General features: G+C 49.7%; 1 protein-coding gene across 14 annotated transcripts in view; it reads right to left on the minus strand.

Annotated features, from left to right (window-relative positions):
• ZNF667 (zinc finger protein 667) overlaps positions 1-21,200 on the minus strand; it is a 41,109-nt gene that overhangs the window by 19,301 nt on the left and 608 nt on the right. For 3 of the 14 annotated variants that reach the window (XM_017640417.3, XM_073226704.1, XM_073226702.1), the window contains exons 2-5: positions 13,499-13,581; positions 12,155-12,281; positions 10,861-10,953; positions 5,279-7,333 (exon numbers count right to left, since the gene is read on the minus strand). In XM_017640417.3, the coding sequence (XP_017495906.3) occupies positions 5,754-7,333; positions 10,861-10,953; positions 12,155-12,281; positions 13,499-13,581 (1,883 nt within the window). In that variant the 3' untranslated portion in view covers positions 5,279-5,753. The other 11 variants (XR_012126941.1, XM_073226711.1, XM_073226707.1 and 8 more) reach the window with 10 other exon arrangements.

A 21,200-nucleotide genomic window follows, 5' to 3' on the forward strand; every position in this document is an offset into this window, starting at 1 on the left:
GGTGCCGGGCGAGAACTGCCAGCCTCAGGCCGGCCCGGCAGAGTAGCAGCTCAGAGCTCTGCTTCCAGCTGTCTCAGTCACTGGCAGGCTGCGTCTTTTCATGGAGAAAAAATGGCATCTGTGCATATCAGACTTTAGCTTTTCATCAGTCCTTCCACATCAGTCCCCACTGGAATATGACTCGTTCCAGTTTAGGCTGTCCTAGTGACCACTCTGGTCCAATCACTGAGTCCCTGCTATGGGGTGCTCTGGCTAGTCTGGGTCAAGTGCACATCCCTCTACCAGGGGGGCTGGGGCATTGGACTGACCAGTTCACAAACTCCTATGGACCGGGGGCGGGGCTCAGGGAGGTTGAGAATCAGTTCCTATAAAGAGAAAACCTGCCCTGAACTGACTGACATAAGCATTTACTGACTTGCTAAGTGCATGGACATTCAAATCTTTGCTGCAGAAATATTGTGTTTGATTAGGAGCTGCTGCCCCAGACCCCGTAACAAGAGTAAGTTAAATTTCATGGGTCAAGTGGACTCGGTACACAGCAGCTTGCAACTAAACTGTCTTACCAGTAGTCCCACAATGGCTACACTCTGGACAAGGTAACCGTAGTGAGAGGGTAGTGACCCCGCCCTCACTAAATGCTCACTTGAGATCTACACTTCCGGTGCAGACGGAATTACAGGGAATAATTTACCCTCCCTTCTGAAACACTAAAATAGGTGCAAAACATACAAAACCTCGGTATTCAAGACACTGGGTATCAGGCAACAAAACAAAGATCCCTGAGAAATGGGAAACAAATGATGTGAGTACTGTGATTTCCCCAGATGACTGCAAGGAGTTTCTGGGCAGTGTCAGTGTCTCTCAACTGAGATGGGCCAGAAGTCAGGTGGACTGGGTGACTAGTTCACCTGACGAAATGCCTGAGAGTGCTACAGAAAAGCCTAGACATCTGCAGAATGTTTACCTGACTCCTACCTGAATACAAACTCCACTTTTTAACCTGAATACTGACCAGAACATGCATGTGACAAAATATCTGAAGCTGGAGAAAGAACTGATATAGAGCTATAAGGAGAAACAGACACAAAACTACAGTTCGAGACTTCAACATGCATCTCAACAGAAAAAGCAGAGAATCAGCTTGAAGACTTGAACCCTATCAGCCAACCTGACCTACATGACACCTGAGAAACCCGACATCTAAAACACAGATTTTCAAATGTTCCCAGAACATTTACCCAGACAGACCACATTCAAGACCTTAAAACACATCCATTAACTCTGACCAGAATGGACTAAATCAGAAATCACTAACAAAGATACTTAGAATATCCCCAAATATTTGGACCTAAATGGCACAAGTTTTAGTAACCCAGGGGTCAAGAGAAATCAAATGGGAAAATAAAAAGTATTTTGACCTGAATGAAACTTAGAACTAGATCAAAACATGCAGGATGCAGCTAACTCAGCACTTAGAACAAAATATAATAACACTAAGTAATAAAAGAAATCTCTCACACCAATGACTTCATCTCCATCTTAATAAAGTAGAAAATGAAGAGCAATGAAACCCAAAGTCAGCACAGAATAAGGAACATAACCAGTAAAGAATATATTCCAAAATAAGGAATATAAACCAGTGAAATACGGAAATGAAAAGTAAAACAAACACATGAATAATAAAACTTCATTTAGACTAATTACACACACACACACACACACACAAAGAGAAACTAGGCAACTCAGCAATACCTGGAATGGCAGAGGTGACATCAGTACACATTCTAGCTATTGAATGGACCTTAAGGGAATGCTGTGAAATTTATGCAAATTTGGTAGCCAAAAAATAAATGAGCAGAACAGTTCTGTATCCATTAAAGAAATGGAATTTGTCATTTAAATCTTCCCAATATTCTCAGATATCTCACTGTTGTTGCTGGTTATTTCTGTTATGGTCAGGATATATTTTGTATAATTAATTTTTTTTAACTTATTAAAAAATTTTTTATGGTCTCCTGGTGAAACGTTTCATATGTACTTGAAAAGACCAACAAACAGAACAGACTGGCGGCTGCCATGTTGGAGGAGGGAAGGATGACACAGGTAAGAGGGGAAGAATTAGAACATTTTCTGTCTTGATATGGGTGATGGTTGTGAGTGCATGTACATGTCAAAATTCATCAAGCTGTACACTAAGATTTCTGCATTTTATATTTAAGGTGGGTTTCCAGTCAATAGCATAGAGTTGGGTCCTTTTCCATTCAATCTTACATTTCTTTTAACTGGTGTGTATTTAGACCACCAACATTTGATGTAGTTTTTGATATATTTGGATTAAAATTTACCCATCCTCTTAACTATTTTCTAACTATTCAGTCTATTCTTTGTCTTTTTGTTCTTTCTGCTGGGTTAACTGAGCATTTCTGGTTATTCCATTTTATTAACTAATTGTTTATATCTCAAAAAAATCTCAGTGGTTACTCTAGGGTTTACAATATATATCTTTAGCCAGAATATATCTTCAAATAATATGCCACTTACAAGTAAAGATCTTACAAAACATTTTCCCAATTTCCCCCTCCAATCCTTTGTGCTTTTGATATATTTTACTTTCATGTATGCTATAAAGACACAAAACACGTTACTTTTTTTATTTTTTAGATACTGAGATAAACTAAAAGAAAAATTTTACTTTCATTTATTCCATTTCCAGATATCTTCTTTGTGTATATTCAAGTATCCTGTTACATCATGCTTCTGATTTTAAAACTTCACAAAACATTTCTTCTCTATTTTCTGGCAATGTATTCTCAGTTTTTCTTTCACTGAGAAAGTCTTCATTTCTCTATCAAATTTTAAAGATATATCCGTGAAAATTTCATAGACAGCTTTTCTCTCAACCCTTTACAAATGTCATTACATTCTCTAGGTTTCTGGTAAGTCTGCTGTAATTCTTATCTGTGTTCCTCTGTATGTAATGTCTTTTTTTTTTCTTCATCTTTCTTCTTCTCTGAGCTTTATACATTTGTGTTTTGGTGTCATTACCCATTATTTCTTCAAATATTTTTTGTTTTCTCTTTTCCTTGTGGAATTCCAATTACATGTATGTTGGACCAACACTTTCCCCTGCAGGTCTTTGGATGTTCTATTCTTGTCTCTCCCCCTCCCCATGGGGGTTCACTTTGGGGAATTGTTATTGACCTACCTTCAGTTTTCTCTTTCCTTAGCTGTGTGACAAGCCTGAAGACATTACTCACCTGTTACTGTTCATTTCCAGATTTCCATTCGATTCCTACAACCCATCTCTGCTCCGCTGACCCAGCTGACTTGCCCGCTGTGCATCTCTTTTAGAGCCTTTAACACATTAATTACTCAGTTAAATTCTGTGTCAGGTAGCCCAACAGCTGTGTCATTCCTCAGTCCAGTTCCGGATTGCTTTGTCTGTTGGTTGGGGGGGTGGGGAGGGGTGTTATTCCTGCATTTGTCAATGGCTTGTTTTGTTTTGCCAAAAGCCAGATACTTTGTGCAGGACAGTAGAAACTGAAGTAAATGGATCTAATTCCCGGAAGTGGCCATGTCATTCCCTCTGTCAAGGCTTTAGTGTGGGGTTTTCATTAATATACTCAGGAATCAGACTAGGTTTCCGATTGGGTGCTCCTGTCACCCAAAGTTCACCAGTCCCTAAAAACCACTGGTGAGGCCTGTTTTCCCAGGGGTCTGTCCCTTGGGATGGGGTCTGGGTCGCCTTCAGGTTCAAATGCTCCCTTTGGTTTATGCTTCAGAGGCAGTCCGGCCGTACTGTTCCCATCTACTTACTCGGCACTCACTGTGTGCTCGCCACTTCCTATATATACCGGTGCTGGGACTTGTGACTTCCCTGATCCTCTGTGACTCTCCGCCATTATTTTGTGCACTGGTATTCTTTGCCTTTAACATCTTCCAACTTTTGTGTGCCTAGTAAAATTCCTTTTCTTCCTCTAAGACCATCACCATCTCCCACAGTGATCCTTGTCCCCATGCCCGTCATTGCCACGAAGTTGATCTTTCTCCTCTATACTACCCATGCGCCTTATATGCCTCCATGTTTTGATAGCGGTATTCCCCAGTACACTGTTAAGCGCCTGGGGCAAGAACACTGTCTCATCAGCTCACATCACCCACATGAGGTTGTGACCACTGATTCGGAACCAACGGCGATGGCAGAGGAACTAACAAAGCAGAGGGCTGTGGAAGGAGGGAGGAAAGACCCGTCTCTCCATTAACCTTCCATGCTGTTTGCTCACCAATTTGCTCCAAGTGCTGATTTTTTTCATACTGATTTTGCAGAATTGATGACAATTTTAAATGGAAAATTGTTCTATTATCCTGCATGCATGTTCACCCTTCGCAAATCTGGCTGTTTCCTCGGCTGTGGTCAAAGTTAGAGGCCCTAACCCACACGGTCACACATTCCACATCGTCTTAACAAAAATGGGTGCCTTCTGCTTTTGCAGAAGGAAAACGTACACAAAAAGTTGAACTATATACAACCCAATTACAAAAAAGAACTGATCTTATTTCTTACATATTTTACAGAAGAAAAAAAGGACTGAAAGCTATTATATATGGTGAACAGCCAACAGGAAAAGTGCCTGGCACATAATCCAGTTTCGCCCATGAATGAGCCTGGGCGTCATAAAACACCACAGACCAGGGGCCACAAACAAGACAAACCTATTCTCATGGTTCTGGAGGCTGCACGTCTGAGATCAAGGTGCCGTGTTGGACACTGATGAGGGCCCTGTTTCTGACTTACAGACGGCCACCTTGCTGTATCTCCACCCAGCAAGCTCTCTGGTGTCCCTTCCTTTAAAGATATTAATCCCATCACAGGAGCCCCACCCTCATGACCTCATCCAACCTCAATTATCTCCCAAGGGCCTTGTTTCCAAACACCATCCCATTGGGAGTTAGGGACACAATATGGATTTTGGTAGGGATCACATTCAGGAAATGGCTCCCCATTCTCTAGCACTCACTGCTACCAGTGTTCTTACATGAAAACACCCATGTTTTCTCATATAAATATAGGCATGTTTACTTCCAAATAACACATCTCTCCCCAGTCTGAAGTCCCCATTCCTAGTGCATTGTGGTTCCCCAGGATCTGCCTCAGGCTGGTTAGATTTCCACATCATGAAGACCATCTTCACGTCCATGAAGACAGGGGTGATGCCCCCCTGCTCCTCTCTGTGATGAGCTCACTCTTCATTCTCGCCCTCAGCTTCTCTGGGCAGCAGCCTGGTTTGCCAGGAAGTCTCTTAGATGTGGCGGTTCTAGCTCTAAGGGACGAACTCAAAACTTTTTCTTCAGGTAACCTTAAATCAGGCTGAAAGCCCCATTCACAAAAATGGACTTTATGGTTCCACTTTGTCATGTGACCAATGAAATAGCTTTAAAACTACCATGGAAATAAAGTATCAATGGTTCTTATTCAATGAAGAATGGTCCTCATTAGAGATGACTGATCCGACCATCTGAGTTTGTGAACTTTGAAATTAAAAACTATGATAAGATCACTGCCCTCAGCTGATTTCAAATCTTCAGGTCAAAAGTCACCAGTAACTTTTACTCTTTGGTTTTCAAAATGGGACACATCATCAAATGGTCCCATTTTTACAAAACTTACGTTACAGATGCACACATCTTCCTCGTGCCTCTGTTTCTGCTACTGTGTTAGCCTCCCCCTTTGCTTTTACATATTTAAAACAACCTTAGGCTTTTCCTTCTGAATGTGTATTCTGATGTCGAATCAGGGATGAGCTCCGACTATATGCCTTCCCACACTTACTACATTCATAGGGTTTCTCTGAAGAATGACTTCTCTGATGCCGAATAAGATCAGAGCCACTGCTAAAGGCCTTCCCACACTCATTACATTCATAGGGTTTCTCTCCAGTGTGGCTTCTTTCATGTAGAATCAGGGATGTGCGCTGACTAAAGGCCTTCCCACATATTTTGCATGTGTATGGTTTCTCTCCAGTGTGAATTCTTTCATGCTGGGCAAGGTGTGCACTTTGACTGAATGCCTTCCCACACTGGGCACACTCATAGGGTCTATCTTCAGTATGAATTCTCTTATGTCGAGTTAGAGATATTCGGTGGCTGAAGGCTTTCCCACATTCCTCACACTGGTAGGGTTTTTCTCCAGTATGAATTCTCTCATGTTCAATAAGAAATGACTGGCGGCCAAAAACTTTACTACATTTATTGCATTTGAAAGGTTTCTCTTCAGAATGAATGTTCTGATGTATCTTAAGGTTGGCAGTTCCAGAGAACATCTTTCCACATTCCTTACATTCAAACAGTTTCTTTTTCCTTGCATGAACTTTCTGATGCTGAATAAGGGATGAATGCCGATTACAGACCTTCTCACATTTATTACATCTGTGTAGTTTCTCTCCATTATGCATTCTTAGATGTAGAATAAGGGTTGAGAGCTGCCTGAAGTCCTTCTCACATTTATCACATTTGTAGGGTTTCTGTGAAGTGTGAATTCTCTGATGAAGTATAATGGATGAAATCCTATTAAAAGATTTTCCACATTTTCTGCATTTATAAGGGTTCTCTGAATGGTGACTTCTCTGCTGTAGATTCTGACTTAGAGCCTCACTTTCATGGGTTTCCCCTCCAGCATGAAGTCTTTGATGTGTAACAAGGACTGATCTCTTATTGAAGAATCTCCCACATTTGTTGCATTTATGTACTGTCGTCTTTCCATTGTGAATTTTTCTATGAAGTAAAAGGGATGACAGTCGAATGAAGGCTTTCCCACATTTTCTGCACTGATGGACATTCTCGACCAAGTGGATTTTCTGATGTACACTGAGAGATGGACATTGACTCCAGGCCTTCCCACAATCAGAGGTTGCCTTTCCATCATGAATTTTTCCATGCAGAGTAAGGGTGGTTCTACGCAGGAAGCTTTCCCCACACTGATCACATTTGTGGCTTTTCCTTCCATTGTGAATTTTCTGATGAAGAATGAGGGAAGAGATCTGCCTGAAAGCTTTTCTACAGTTGCTGCACCCATATGGCTTCTCTCCAGTATGAGAGTTCTGATGAAGTCTGAGAGAGAAGCTCTGACTAAAGACTTTCCCACAGTCATTACATTTTAAAGATTTCTTTCCTGAATGAACTTTCTTGGGTTTTATTAGGACTGAATTCTTCTTGCAGCCTCTCTTTCCTGTGGAAATGTCGTGTGGTGCAGGAACTGGTTTATGACAGATGCTGTGCCCAGATTTGTTACACTGATTTGCAGGTAACTTCTTGGTCTCACATTTAGACCCTGAGTCTGAAAGACATCAAGAAATCCAGTATTTGTTTTCCTGTGCTGGAAAAGTAAAGGCTCTGTGCAGTCAGCATCATCAGTCACAGTAACAATGACAACCGAAACAGTGACTTTTAGTTTTATTATGGTTTTAACATATCAGGGTCTTTACAGAAATACTTAATAACTGGAATTCAGGACAGCTTGCAATTTGAAATGAACAAATGAAGGTTTTATTTGTAAGATTAATTTATACCATATGCTACATGGTTATCCATTAGATGAATATAGTTTTATTATATGAAATGTCCAGAAAAACTACAGATAGCAGGGAAATTAGTTGCATGGGGCTGGAGGTGGGAGTGGGGAATAACTGTAAATGGGTAAGGGTCCGGTTTACTGGGGTGGGTAAAGCGTTCTAAAACTAGATCATGGTGATGGGTGTATCACTTCTGGTGATCGACTGTACACTCAAAATGGGTGAATTTTATAATACGTAAATTTTTCCTCCATGAAGTTATAAATTTAAAAAATGTTTTCTTAAAATCGATTGTGTAAAACAAAACTAGGGGGCCCTCTTGTCCCCTTCCTTCCTGGCCTGAGCCAGGAGCTCTGTCCTCTCGCTTTCTAAATAAAAGCCTCTGCCTTGCTCTCTTAAAAAACAAAAAAACAACAAAAAAACTGAACTTCTGGTTTCTGGTTCCTCTTGTAAGAAGCTTGGAAATTACCACTTTGTCTTAATAACAAGTAAAAAGCTACAGACTCTAAAGCCAACAACTCTTCTTGGATCCATAAGAGAGGGGAGGGCACAGAGCAAATCACTGCCTCCAAACCTGGAGGGACAGACGGACTCGGGGAGCCTCCGCTCACGTGGCCGACCAGCTGCTGGAGGCCCAGGGCCATCACATCTGAGTTAAGTACTCCAGGGGTACCTTGAAAATGGTAAATAGCAGAGAAAAATCTTCCCGGCTACCAGCCATGGGAGGGGAGGAGGAGCTATTTAATGATAACTGCAGAGCCCTCGTTGGTCACAAGGGAAACCATTTAACCAGTGTCTGATCTGAGGAAGGAAATGCCAACCCCAGCAGGCGCCAGATATCCTGTCCCAACGACGGGACATTCACAGCCCAGAGTCACAGGTCCCTAATCACAGAACCACATAATGCACAGGATGTCCTCCCATTTATTTTTATCTTCCTTGATTTCTCTTAGCAATGTTTGTAGTTGTCAGTGTATAAATCTTTCATCTCTGGTTAAATTTCTTCCTAAATATTTTATCCTTTTTGATACTAACATAAACGGGATTTTCTCAATTTCCTTTTCAGAGTGGTCATTGTTAGTGTATACAAACAGCTGATTTTTGAGTGTTGATTTTGTATCCTGCCACTTTACTGAATTTATTTGTTCTAACAGTTTTGTGCAAAACCCTTAGTGTTTTCTACAGATAAGATCACATAAAATATATTATAAAAACGTCCATGCTACTCAGAGCAATACAGATTTAATGCCATCTGTATCAAAATCCCAATGAAATTTTTTGCAGAAATAGAAAAAATGTTCTAAAATTCATATGGAAACTCAAAGGACCTGAATAGCCAAAACCATCTTGAAAAAAGGGAAGAAAGCTGAAGGCTTCCTACTTGCTGATTTCCAAGCATTCTACAAAGCACCAGCAGTTAAGATAGTGTGGTGCTGGCATAAAGGCAGACAGACAGACCAACAGAACAGAACAGAGGCCCAGAAATAAACCCCTGCATGTCTGGCCAAATGATTCCCAACAAGAGTGCCAAGACCACACAATGGGATCACAACAGTCTCACCCACAAACAGTACTGGGAAAACTGGATGTCCGCATGCAGAAGGACGGAACTTGGACCCTTCCCTTACACCAGATACAAAAATTAATTTGAAATGGATTAGAGACCTAAACTTAAGACCTGCAACTATTAAAATCCTAGAAGAAAATATACAGGAAAAGCTTCAGGACACTGGATTTAGCACTGAGTTGTTAGATATGACACCAAAGGCAGAGGCGACAAAATCAAAAAAACAGACAAGTGGGACCACATGAAACTACTTGTACGTGTCAAAGGCAACAATCGACAGAGTGAAGAGTCAACCTCTGGAAGAAAAAACTGCAAATCACCATCTGTTTTGGGGGTAATGTATATATTAAAGAACTACACCTCAACAACAAAGGACAAATAATCCTATTAAAAAATGATCAAAGGACTTGAAAAGACATTTCTTCAAGGAAGACAGACAACTGGTCAATGGCCAATAAACACATGAAAAGATGTTCCACATCACTAAGGAAATGTTAAAGTAAACCTATGTCACTTCACACCACACTATAAAAAGAACCAGAAAACAATAGTTAGCAAGGATGAGAAGTCAGAACCCTCACACACCGCTGGAGGAAATGACAAATGGCACAGCCATCTCCATCCGTGTGGAAAACAGAGAGGCTCCCGAGAAAATTAAAACTAGAACTACAGTACGACCCGGCAATCCCGTTTCTGGGTACATAGTCAAAGGAACTGCAATCAGGATTTCATAAATGTATCTACACATGTTCACTGGAGCATTATTCACAGTAGCCAAGGGGTGGAAGCAACTCAAACAGTCACTGACAGACGAATGGATAAAGAAAATGTGGTGCACACGTGCAAATGGAATATTATGCAGGCTTTAAAAAGAGAATCCTGTCACATGTTACAACATGGATGAACCTAACGGACATTATGCTAACCAAAAAGCTACTCACGAGAGATCAAATACACTATGATTCCAGTCATATGACACAGCCATAGTCGTCAAAATCATAGAAACAGAAAGTAAAAAGGTGGTGGCCGGGTGGAGGGTCGGGGAGGAGTGGTGTTTACTGGGTAGAGTTTCAGTATTGTTAAGATGAAAAGCTCTAGAGGACTGTTACACAACAATGTGAATATACTTAACTGCACATTTGAAGATGGCTAAGATGACAAATTGAAAATTGTTTTTACCACAATTAAAAGAATGACTCATAGAACTGTAAAAGATAAATAACTTGACCAATCAAAGAGGATCTGTTAGAAAAGAGAATGAGTTCTCACAAAGTAGTCAAAGTAAATAGTTATGGGAAAATTTTTAATTTTTTTTAAGGAATGAGGAAAATGAGGCAAATTTGAACATCATCATTAGAAATGTCAGAATCCACTTTCTCTAAAGGGAAATATGACCACCAGGGAAGGGAATGTGGTAGGTGGGGATGAGGGTGTTAGGAGCTGAGCTCCCGAGACCAGAGCTGAGGATCTACGCCAGCTCTGCTGCCCTGGGCTGGTCACTGAGCCTCTGTGGTCCTCAGCTTCCGGGTCTACAAAATAGGAATAGTAACAGTCTCTACCTTACAGGTTGGGGGGACCTGTACTTACTGGATGTTGGATATTTTCCCTCTGGGGGCTCACACTGGAGACCTGAGTGTCTGCACAGGCCTGGAGCCTGTGGGGAAAGTGGCCCCCAGACACGGCCTTGAGGAGGCCGCTCCCACGGAAGCCTAGTTCGCCACTCACCCGGGCCCTGACGTCGTCTCGCGGGCTCCACCACCCAGGGCGCTTCCCTTTTCTCCAACAGAGCGATCACGTTTGGCCTCCGGAAGGAAAATCCTGCACATGGGAAAACATCAGAACTGAGCATGTGGGTGCCACAGGCATCGGAGACAAGCCCCGTGTCCACAGGACGGGTTTATCTTCACAAAGGGAGCGTGGAGGATGCCAAGGGCCAGTAGAGAATGAGGCCAGCAGAGCCGTTCACCTCTAAGCTACAAAGTCAACACCTTCCTGAAAAGATGCCCCGGAACCTGCCGTGGCTGGTCATTAGGCCACAGCCTTTCTTCTCCAGCCCACCCTTCTCTGGCCCCTCCTGTGGTGCTCGGTGGGCTGCAACCCCGTCACCAGCTGCTCCTTGCCGCCACCCACCCACAGGGGCTCTGGAGGCTTTACCTTCTGCTTTTCTTTTCCCTGCACTCCAGACCAGCCTCATCTTGCCCCTTTAGGAGCGCAGGCCAACGAGGCAGCACATCCCTCCGCTCCTGCAGAAGTCTGAGACCCTCCCTAAAAACCCCAGACTCGACCCTCTGTCCCCCAGTCCTAGGATGGTGGCTCTGCCCTGCACTTAGCAACTCTGCCTTATCTCAGCATCCACTACGCACCTCAAACAGTACCTGTTAAATCAACCCATATTAAATCCTCTCTCTTAAACCCACCAGGTGTCCTCAAAAGATCTCATATATAGTCACTAGATGACCAGCAACTGCGCTCCTAGGTGCACACCCATGAGAAATGGCCGCACACACACACCCAGACACTCAGACCCAGTCATCCACAGAGCACATTCACAACAGCCTAGTGGAAACAGCCCAAATGCCCAGCTGATGAGCAGAGAAACACACGGGGAGTATAACTTAGCCATAAAAGGGAGGAGGTACTGAAAAGACACAGTACAAGTGAACCTTGAAGGCATTACATTAAGTCAAAGAAGCCAACACACAGGACCATGTATCTGTGGTTCCGTTTCTGAGAGGTCAATAGGTGAATTCAGAAGCGGAAAGTGGATTAGTAGCTGCCTGATCTTGGGGGGTTGCCAATGGGCACAAGGCTGCTTCAGGGCTCAGGAAAATGTTCTAAACTGACTGTGGGTTTGGATGCCCAAGTGTGGGAACCACTGAGCTGTACACTGCACACGGATGAATAGCACTGTATCAAGAAAGCTATTAAAAAAGCAAACAAACTGGAGTGGCTGTTTTCCTGACTGGGCTGCCGGATTGGTGTCCCCATGGCGGGAGCGGGTTCTGGGGCAGAACCATACCAAGAGACACCAGGTTCTTGTAGTTCTCCAGCATGACTTCTTCATACAGATCCTTCTGAGCGGGGCTCAGCTGTTCCCACTCCTCCTGGGAGAAGTAGACAGCCAAATCCCCGAATGTCACTGGTGCCTGAAATGGAAGAGATCGCATGTCGCTCCGGGGGGCTCGTGGTTCCCCATGGCTGGAGAGAGCAGGGCCTCGTCCCAAATGCAGGAGACACGCAGTGCCAGAGGTCATCTGGGCTCTGAGGCCCCAGGGGCAGGTATGTTAAATAAACACAACACAAGGCGGTACTAACTGATGGAACTGGTACTAAGGATCCTGTTAACATATCAACAACGACTCACCGGGCATCAAGCCAAGGCATTTTTCTAAGCACCCTCGGTGCCCTGACCTGTGTTAGCGGGATGGAGCACTGCTGAGAGGTCCACAGCAGTGTCGCAGACGAGGAGACTGAGGCCCGGGGGGCGGGGACGTACTGAGGGTCTCAGAGTTGGGCTCAATCTGGGCAGTCTGGCATGACTTATGCCCCCCAACCCACTCCCTGAAGAGCACAGGAGTCTGCCTCACAGGGCAAAGGACCCTCTGCAGATGCCATCAAGGTGACCAATCAGCTGGCCTTAAAAAAGGGAGATTGTCCTGGCATATCCAGGCAGGCAGTGTGATCACAGGGGTCCCCCAGAGTGAAGAATTTCCTCCAGCTGGTGGAAGAGAGCAGAAAGGGGGGTCGGGAGGCGTGAGGAGGGTGGTTTGAGTGGCTACTGCCGGCTTCAAGAGGAAGAGGTGCCCATACAGGGGACAGAAGGGACGGAAGTCCCGATACTGATGCGTCCAGAAGAGGACCCTGCCCCCGATGCAGCCCAAATCAGAGGGCCAGCCACCCCCACTGCACCCGACCTCCAGCCCACAGGCTGTGGGAGAGATGAGCAGCCCAGATCGCTTGATGATGGGCCACTCAGCATGCTTACTGCAGAAAACCACCAAGTGCTGAAGCATCTCAGGGCAGAAGGCAGGCTCCCTGGCCTGGCTCCGGGGAACCCAACCTGAATACAGGGTCACATCAGAGATCTCCTCCTTGTAAACCTGTGTCGTGTAAGTAAAAGCAAAGCGACGTTAAGGGACGGACCCCGAGTGCAGCATGGAACCCCGTCTGCCCCGGCAGGCCTCCGCCATGAGGAAGCAGGGGGCTCCCGTCCTTCCTTCTCCAGCACCAGTGGACCCAAAGGTGCTGCTGGGTGAACGGGCGAGCAGTCACGTGCACGCAGAGAAGAGGGTGTCTCCTTGGAAGGAAAGCCAACAGTGTCTGTCTTGCCAAGTGGAGCCTCCAGAGGACGAATCACACGTACCTTGGACCTGGTTTTCCCCGGAGCAGCGGACATCCTTGCCTCTCCCTGGAGGGTCCACTCCGGAGAGGGGCGGGGCGCTGGGGCTGGGGGAGAAGAGAAGCCACGAGGTCAGGTGGGCCTTCTGGGCGGCCCCGGAGATCCCGGGATGAGACTCCCTTGGCCGTGCACCCGGGCCCCACACGCACACACACACACGCACGTGGAGGTCAGATCATCTTCAGCACTCCTACCCTTCCCAGGGTTGGGGAGGGGCCACGGACAATGCTATCTGCTCTCAAGGTCCCAGAAGGCTCCACACTGGGAGGCAAGTGAAACGTGTTCGTCCCTCTGACACAGTATTTGTTGAGTGCCTACCAGGTGCCAGGCACTGCCCCACGTACTGAGCAGAGGGCAGAACTGGAGTGGATTAGTGCCAGCTCCCACGCACCCTACATTCCAGCCAGGAAGGCAAGTCCACACGGAACAGTGCTGAGATCATCGGTCTGAAGACAGAAAAGCCCAGCCGGGGGTGCCGAGTGGTGGGGGAGGCCTCTCAGAGGAGCCGTCCAAGCTGAGGTCCGAGGGCAGTGGGAGTGTGCGCCACCCGGGCGCTGGGGGAGGAGCACTCTGCATGGGGGCACAACACGCGCAAGGCGGGCGCCGGGCGTGTGGGGGACCGCAAGGTCGAGGTGCCACAGCAGGTGCCTTCCACATCAGGACGGGGGTGGCGGGCTGCTTGGAACGGATCCCAAGTGCGGTAAGACGTTAGGGGTCAGGGGCTGAGCAGGAGCGGCACACCAGACAGCATCCGGCAAATTTGGGGGCAAATACGCTGCGTGTGTTTTGTTTGCTGCAGGGCTGGTGAAGATGTGCATTCTCAGCCCCACACCCAGCACGGAGCGGTGCCCAAGGAGCAGCTGCGGAGGGACTCCACACCGGTTCCCGGCACTCCCCAGCGGTCATCCCAAGCCCTCCACCCTGACTTTTGGAGACAGGCGGGGTCTAGAAAGGCAGAAACGGGAGTATACTTTTTATTTCCCACACTTTGAAAAATTAAATTGTGAAAATATATTTGTGAAAATTTAAAAAGGGAAACCTCACTGAACTGGAGTCTGGAGGCCAGAAGGGGGAGCTCGCACGCCACCACTGCTTGGCAAGAACTGTCCTGTCCATCTCAGACCCCAGGGGAAGAATCCTCAGGGGGGAGGAATCGTCAACCACAGGCCCCAGCAGGGCAAGATGTACAAGCGCATCTGTTCACCAGCTGTATTCTTTATCTATCATATAATGAACTGGAAACTTAAGTGTTCCCAAGTTCTGCGAGCTGCTCTAGCAAATTAACTGAACCCAAGGAGAGGTCATGGGAGCCTCCAGTTTGTAGCCGAGCTGGACAGAAGTTGCGGGTAGCCTGGGGACCCACTACTTGCAACTGTTATCCGCAGTGGGGGGCAGTCTCTAGAACTGAGCCCTTCACCTGCAGGGTCTGGACTAGTGTCAGAAGCAAGTTAAACAGTAGGGCACCCAGGGGCGTCTCAGGACTGCCTGGTGTGGGAAGCCCCCATGTTTGGGGCCCGTAGTGCTGGGAGCACAGCACCAGTGTGAAGGCAAAGGGGACCCAGGGCACAGACTGAGTCTTCCCAAAGCACCGCGTGCTCCGCTTACCATCGACCTCCAACCCACTCGAGTGCAGCCCAGGTGCCCCGGACCAGCTCCTGGCACGTGCAAGGGGCTTGCACACACGTGCTGCCTGAATGACTGACTCTCCACAGTGAGCCATCCGGGGCGCCTGGCTGGGGAGGTCCTCTTCGACCTGCACTGGGTGCCCCTCCATTACGTGGGAAACAAACTCTGTTGCTACACTGGCCTTTGCCTCCATGTGCTGCCCTCCCGACACTGAGCTGACTAGCGCTCCTGTGTGGAGCTGCGTGGCCTGGGGCAGGTTACTGGGCTTTTACTTCCACTCTTTACGCCCACAGGGGGAGGATGAAGGGCCCCTGCCATGAGCAGGAAGATCATGGTGGGCACTGAGCGAGCTGTCCCGCCGCTGCTGTTGACACATCAGCGTGGGGTGGGCGGGCACTGTGCAGGTCACCGCTGCCCTCCACCCCACACTCTGGGTAAACACCCAGGTGGGCTGACGGCGCTTGACCCAGGGACGGGGCCTCGGCTTCCGCGTGCGGGACTGAGCGCCGCCGGGCGCTTCGTGTGTATCATGTGATCCCCTTACCACGTGCTCTCCTTCTGTGGGGTGCTCTCCTTTCATCCTGAGAGCAGACTGGTCACCCAGTTCCTATGCCCAAGTGGGGCCAGAGGGTAGGGGCGACGGGCCCGACTTCAGGGCTTCAGGCCACGGAGCCTGGGTTTGCGCCCTGTCCACACGCAGCGATCTGCCATCTTGGCACAGGGCAGGTGGGCACATGGGAAGCCCTCCCCACCATTCTCTCCACAGGGCTCGGGAGGCATCAGTTTGGCACCACAGCTGTGAGATGCTCACCTCTGTTCCCTCAGAGTAACAAGCCTTGGGACTTGGGGAGGTTTGTAGCACACCATTGAAGGTTGAATTGTGGCTCAGTGACAGACCGAGTGGCCTGGCCTTCAGTTCTGACCGCCCTGAGCAAGGCCCCTCACACAGAAAGTGGGGAAGGGGCCCACCCTGGAATGCAGGACGCACGGGCTCTCCCCACACTGGGCCAGGGCAGTGGTGTGCCAGGCGATTAAAGCATCTGCCAACTCCCATGTGTAAACACACCCACCAGGGCCCTTCATGAGCTACCAAGTGGACATCCTGTGCTGGGGACTGGGGTCTGCACACGGGCTGGTGTGAGCCACACTAACAGCCTCACACTCCTGCCCCAGCTGAGAATGAAACTCTCTTCTTCGCCTGGGAGTTCTGCTTTTGGCTAATATCCCTGAAAAGCAGAGGATTTCTGCTCTGTCTGTGCCACATCCCAAAGCAGCTGCCTTAGAACAGAGGTTTTGCTGGTTGGTTCTCTTTCATCCTGAAGCATCCATGTGACTTTTATACCTGCATCACAACACACCTGAGCTTGTTAACTCAGAAATCTTATTTTAAGTAACCAGGTAAGCATGTCACTCGGCCCCTCCCTTCTGATCCCTCAAGGAGAATGGACTGCTCCCCGATGCAGCACCGTGTCCATCCTGTGGTTTCTCAGAGCTGTTTGCACTCAGCCGCACACCCCAAATTGGAGAAGCACAACTCTTGTCCACAAAATAACTTTCTCTGAGGAGCTCAGCATTGCTGGGGAGTGAAGAACAGCGGTATGCTATCGGGTAAGGCTGGCTCAAAGCTGGCCCCTGCTCATTACTGACTGGGGAAGCTGCACAAAGCCTCGGGGTGCCTGCCCGGAAGCAGGGAAAAGAAGGCCTCGCTCACCCCGAGCTGGAAAGCCATCTCCAGCAACAGGCACACGGAAACGTCTTGCCTCCCTTTTCCTTTTCAGTCAGTACATGCTGAGCCTCCTGCGGACCAAAGATGCCGGGGATCCACTAGTGCTGTGGTTAGAACCTTTGCGTGGCACTGGCTACAGAGAAAACTGGCACTGCCCAAAGGAGGGCAGTTTTTCATGACTGGTGGCGTACATCGTGCCCACACACAGTTCTGGCATTTGTCTTTGGGCGTTCTGTGTGTGGGGGACGACGGGCACACAGGCCTTCACAGCAGAGTGTGGAGGGAGGTCCTGTGCTGAAGAGCTCGTGCCTGCAGCCGGACATCACTTCTAACTCCCCCACTCATGTGGCCTCACTCTCCACGTCCCCTCTGGGCCTCAGCTTCCTCGACAGTCAAATGAGGCAAATGACAGAGCCCCCGTGGGTGTGGTGTTGTGAGGATCAGAGTGAACCATGGCACACCTAGAGCAGGGCCAGTGCTGCAGGCGCTGGTGACCACGACCAGAGACCCGATCACCTGCAGGCAGGAAATGGCTGAGGGTCACAGGCACGTAACTATACACCACACAGTCCTCAGGAGGAGCAAGAAGCACTACGTCCATGGTTCTTCACTGGGGCCATTCTGTGTCAGGCGACACTTACAATGTCTGGGGACACTTGTGGAGGTCACGACTGGGGATGCAGGTGCTCCCGGCACCGAGGTGGGGGTGCTGCTCAACACCATACAGAGCGCAGGGCGGTGCCTGGAGCAAAGAACGGCCCAGCCCAATGGGAACCTGCTCCGCAGGCACCATGTGAAATGACCTCCAGGACGTAGTGTGCCGATGGGAGGAAAGGTTTAGAAAAGCCTCTCAGAGGAAACAAAACACAGGATACAAATATGTGAGCTGAAAAGACAGTCTAGTCCTGGAGAGAGTGACAGCTGCAGGCAGGGGCTGCACCTGAAGGTGGCTAGGTCACTTGGCGTGGGAACAAACTCAAAACTCACTCTTCCCAGCTGCACACTGGTGTTTTGTGTCAGGCGTGGGTAATCACCTCTTTAAAATACCCCCACAAATAAAGACTCGATCCCATAGCACCTCAGGGCAGGGCTGTACAGCTGGCCTGTCTGCCCAGGGGAAAGGGCTTTGTGACTTGGCACAAAGCTAAATTCCTGATCGAAGGTGAGGATGGCTAGAACCTGGATGGGAACACGCTTCAAAGAAGTACTGGACAGTGGCCATGAGAACAACTGAGGGTCCTTCCTGAGCCTTGAGGGCGCCCCTCTGGGCCCAGGGGCTGTGCTGGATGTTGAGGTGGGGACCCCGGCATACCTGAGCACCAGCTCTTTAGTGCAGCAGTCTCACTGCTTCCTTTCAGCAGCCTGCTTTTCTATACCACCTGTCAAATATTTGAATCCGCCAGCCCCGGAGGCCAGCGACTCACGAAAACACTTTCTCTGAAGACCCAAGTGCAGCTGTACCAGAAAACACGCTCTCTGCATCCTGCGAATGCGGGCCCTGCCATTTCTCTGCTCTGTGCAGGGTCCACACTTGTGGGACAGGGCTGGCAATGTCTCTATCACAGGGACATGTAGCCATCAGAACTGCCTTTGAAAAGCTATTGAGAAACCTGTCACCTGCCTCCCCTCCACCAAATCAATTACTTCTATTAGGAGAAGCCCCAGAAGGTCCTATAAGCTCTCAGAGCTGTAGCTCTCAACTCTGTTTACACATTAGAAGCTTTCAGGAGCTTTTTAATACTGAGGGCTATGCCCCACAGCAGACCAAGTAACTCGGGATCTCTGGGAGCTTTTGTTTTCATTTTTAAAGCTTTCCAAGGTGACGCTTACATGAAGCCATAGTTCAGAACCACTGACCCAGTCTTTGAGCCTCAGGAGCAAGGCTGGAGAGCTGACCTCTCCCTGTTGAAGCCCAGGCCCCAGCATTGGAGAAAAGTCTTTGATAAACTCAAAGCCAAACTCCTAGATTCCCCAGTCAAGGGATCCCACCTAGGCGCTGTTGGAGTTGACCAAGATGCTCAGAATGCCTGATGTTGGCCTGAAAACAGCACCTGTTGTCACCCCACAATCCCTTCACCCTGCTTCACTTTTCAAAATATGTCTCACCACCTATTACACACTTAGTTTCATCTCCCTACTAAATGCAAGCCCAGGAGGGTAGGACCCAAGTCTGTCTAGTTAGCTCAGTGGCAGGACGCCTGGCCCGTGGCAGGTGCTCCACTGCCGCATAAAGAAGCCTCTCGGAGCGCACTGGGGCTGCAGGCTGGGCACCCCTTCTCACCTTGGGAACACTGCCCCATTATCGTCTTTTTCCTCCAGCCCCTCTCTCCTCTCCATCCTCACACTTAGGGGCTGTCCATGGTGTGCCCTCACCACGGCCCTGTACATCTCTGCTTCTCAACTGGGGTGACTGCCCTCCTGGGGATGCTGGGCAGTGTCTGGAGACACTTTGCTCCCACAATTGGAGTAGGGAAGGGGCTACTGACATGTGATGGGTGGAGGCCAGGGATAAGGCCAGCCATCCTACAGTACATAACACAGCCCTCTCTGCACCCGCCACCCCCACAGCTGTCTGTCCCAAATTATCCTCAGTGCGGAAACTGAGAAACCCTGGTCCAGCCACAGAGACCTCTGCAGACTCCCGCGTGATCAGGAAATCCTCCCCCTGAGGCCCACCATATGCTCCTCCATCCAGGAAGACCCTCTGTTCCTAGACTCCCCGGCGCCACCTGCCACTGCCCTCCCAGGACAGGACTAGAAAATTCTGAATCTAAGCCCCCATCTAGATGTTCGCGTTATTTCATCTGTTGACCTGAAAGCTTTCCTCTGGGGCTTGCTTTGCTTTCCCTCCTGTGGATTTCATTCTCTGGTGCAGGACCCTAAGGGTTATTATGTTAATGATACAGCTATTATTATTTCCACATTGCAGGAGCCTGGAATTGGTACTGTCGCCATCCCGGCTTTGCAGGTAAAACTGAGGGGCAGTGGATTTGACTAACCTGCCCAAAGTCTCCTATCCAGTGACATTAACAGAGTCCCAGTCCACGCTCTTCCTTCCATGCTGCACGGTGAGGAGGGGTCCTAGAGGCCAGTCTGGCCTATCTATCCTCCCTTCAAACACTGATCAGCCAGGAGGGGAATGGACCCTGTCTAGGTCCAGGGTGAAGTCCTCCCCTTAGCCACCCGGCCCGTCCTGCCCAACTTCCACAGGGCACCCTTCAGCGCCCAGTCTTCCGCCGGGCTCTGCCATCCCAATCCCTGAGCAGGACAGCCCTCATTACCGGAGCCCCAACACCTGTGGACCCTCTGCTTTGCTCCGCGGGGTCCCCCAGCTCCAGGGACACACTTGCGCCCGCGAAGCCACTGGGGCGCGGTCACAGCCCCCGGCTGTGGATCAACGACCACACGCCCCTAACCTCAGAGCCCCGCAGGCGCCACAACCGGGACACCTCTAGAACGGACACCCGCTTCCCGCCTGCCCACCCCCCCCTACCTCGCAGAGACGCCCACACCGTCCGCGCCAAGCCCGCTTCCCGCACGGGGCCCGCGACCGGAGCGCGGCGCACGCCCCCACGCAGCCTGACGACGCCCCACAGCCCGGGCCCCGGCCCCCACGCGGCCTCAGAACCCTCCCCAGCCCCGGGCCCACGCGGCCTCACGACCCCCCACAGCCCGGGCCCCCACGCGGCCTCAGAACCCTCCCCAGCCCCGGGCCCACGCGGCCAAACGACCCCCCACAGCCCGGGCCCCCACGCGGCCTCAGAACCCTCCCCAGCCCCGGGCCCACGCGGCCTCACGACCCCCCACAGCCCGGGCCCCCACGCGGCCTCAGAACCCTCCCCAGCCCCGGGCCCACGCGGCCTCACGACCCCCCACAGCCCGGGCCCCCACGCGGCCTCAGAACCCTCCCCAGCCCCGGGCCCACGCGGCCTCACGACCCCACACAGCCCGGGCCCCGGCCCCCACGCGGCCTCAGAACCCACCCCAGCCCCGGGCCCACGCGGCCTCACGACCCCCCACATCCCGGGCCCACGCCCCCACGCTGCTCCAGTCGCACAACCCCGCATTCTCAGACACACACGCACACATTCGCACTGGAGCTCACCGCTGTTCTCCGGGTCGCGTCTCTGAGGGGCCCATGCTGACAGCTGCGCAGACACCCCACGGCCCGCGCACGCGCACACCCCCTCCGGACCCCAGGAGCAACCGCCGGCCCCACCCCCTCACTCGGCTAGGCGCAGAGGACCGCAGCCCCGCCCCCAGGGCACCCCGGAGGGCGCCGGTCCCGCCCCCAAACAAAGCCACGCCGCGCGC

The sequence above is a fragment of the Manis javanica genome, chromosome 17 (assembly GCF_040802235.1).
Source record: "Manis javanica isolate MJ-LG chromosome 17, MJ_LKY, whole genome shotgun sequence".
Lineage (NCBI taxonomy): Eukaryota > Metazoa > Chordata > Mammalia > Pholidota > Manidae > Manis > Manis javanica.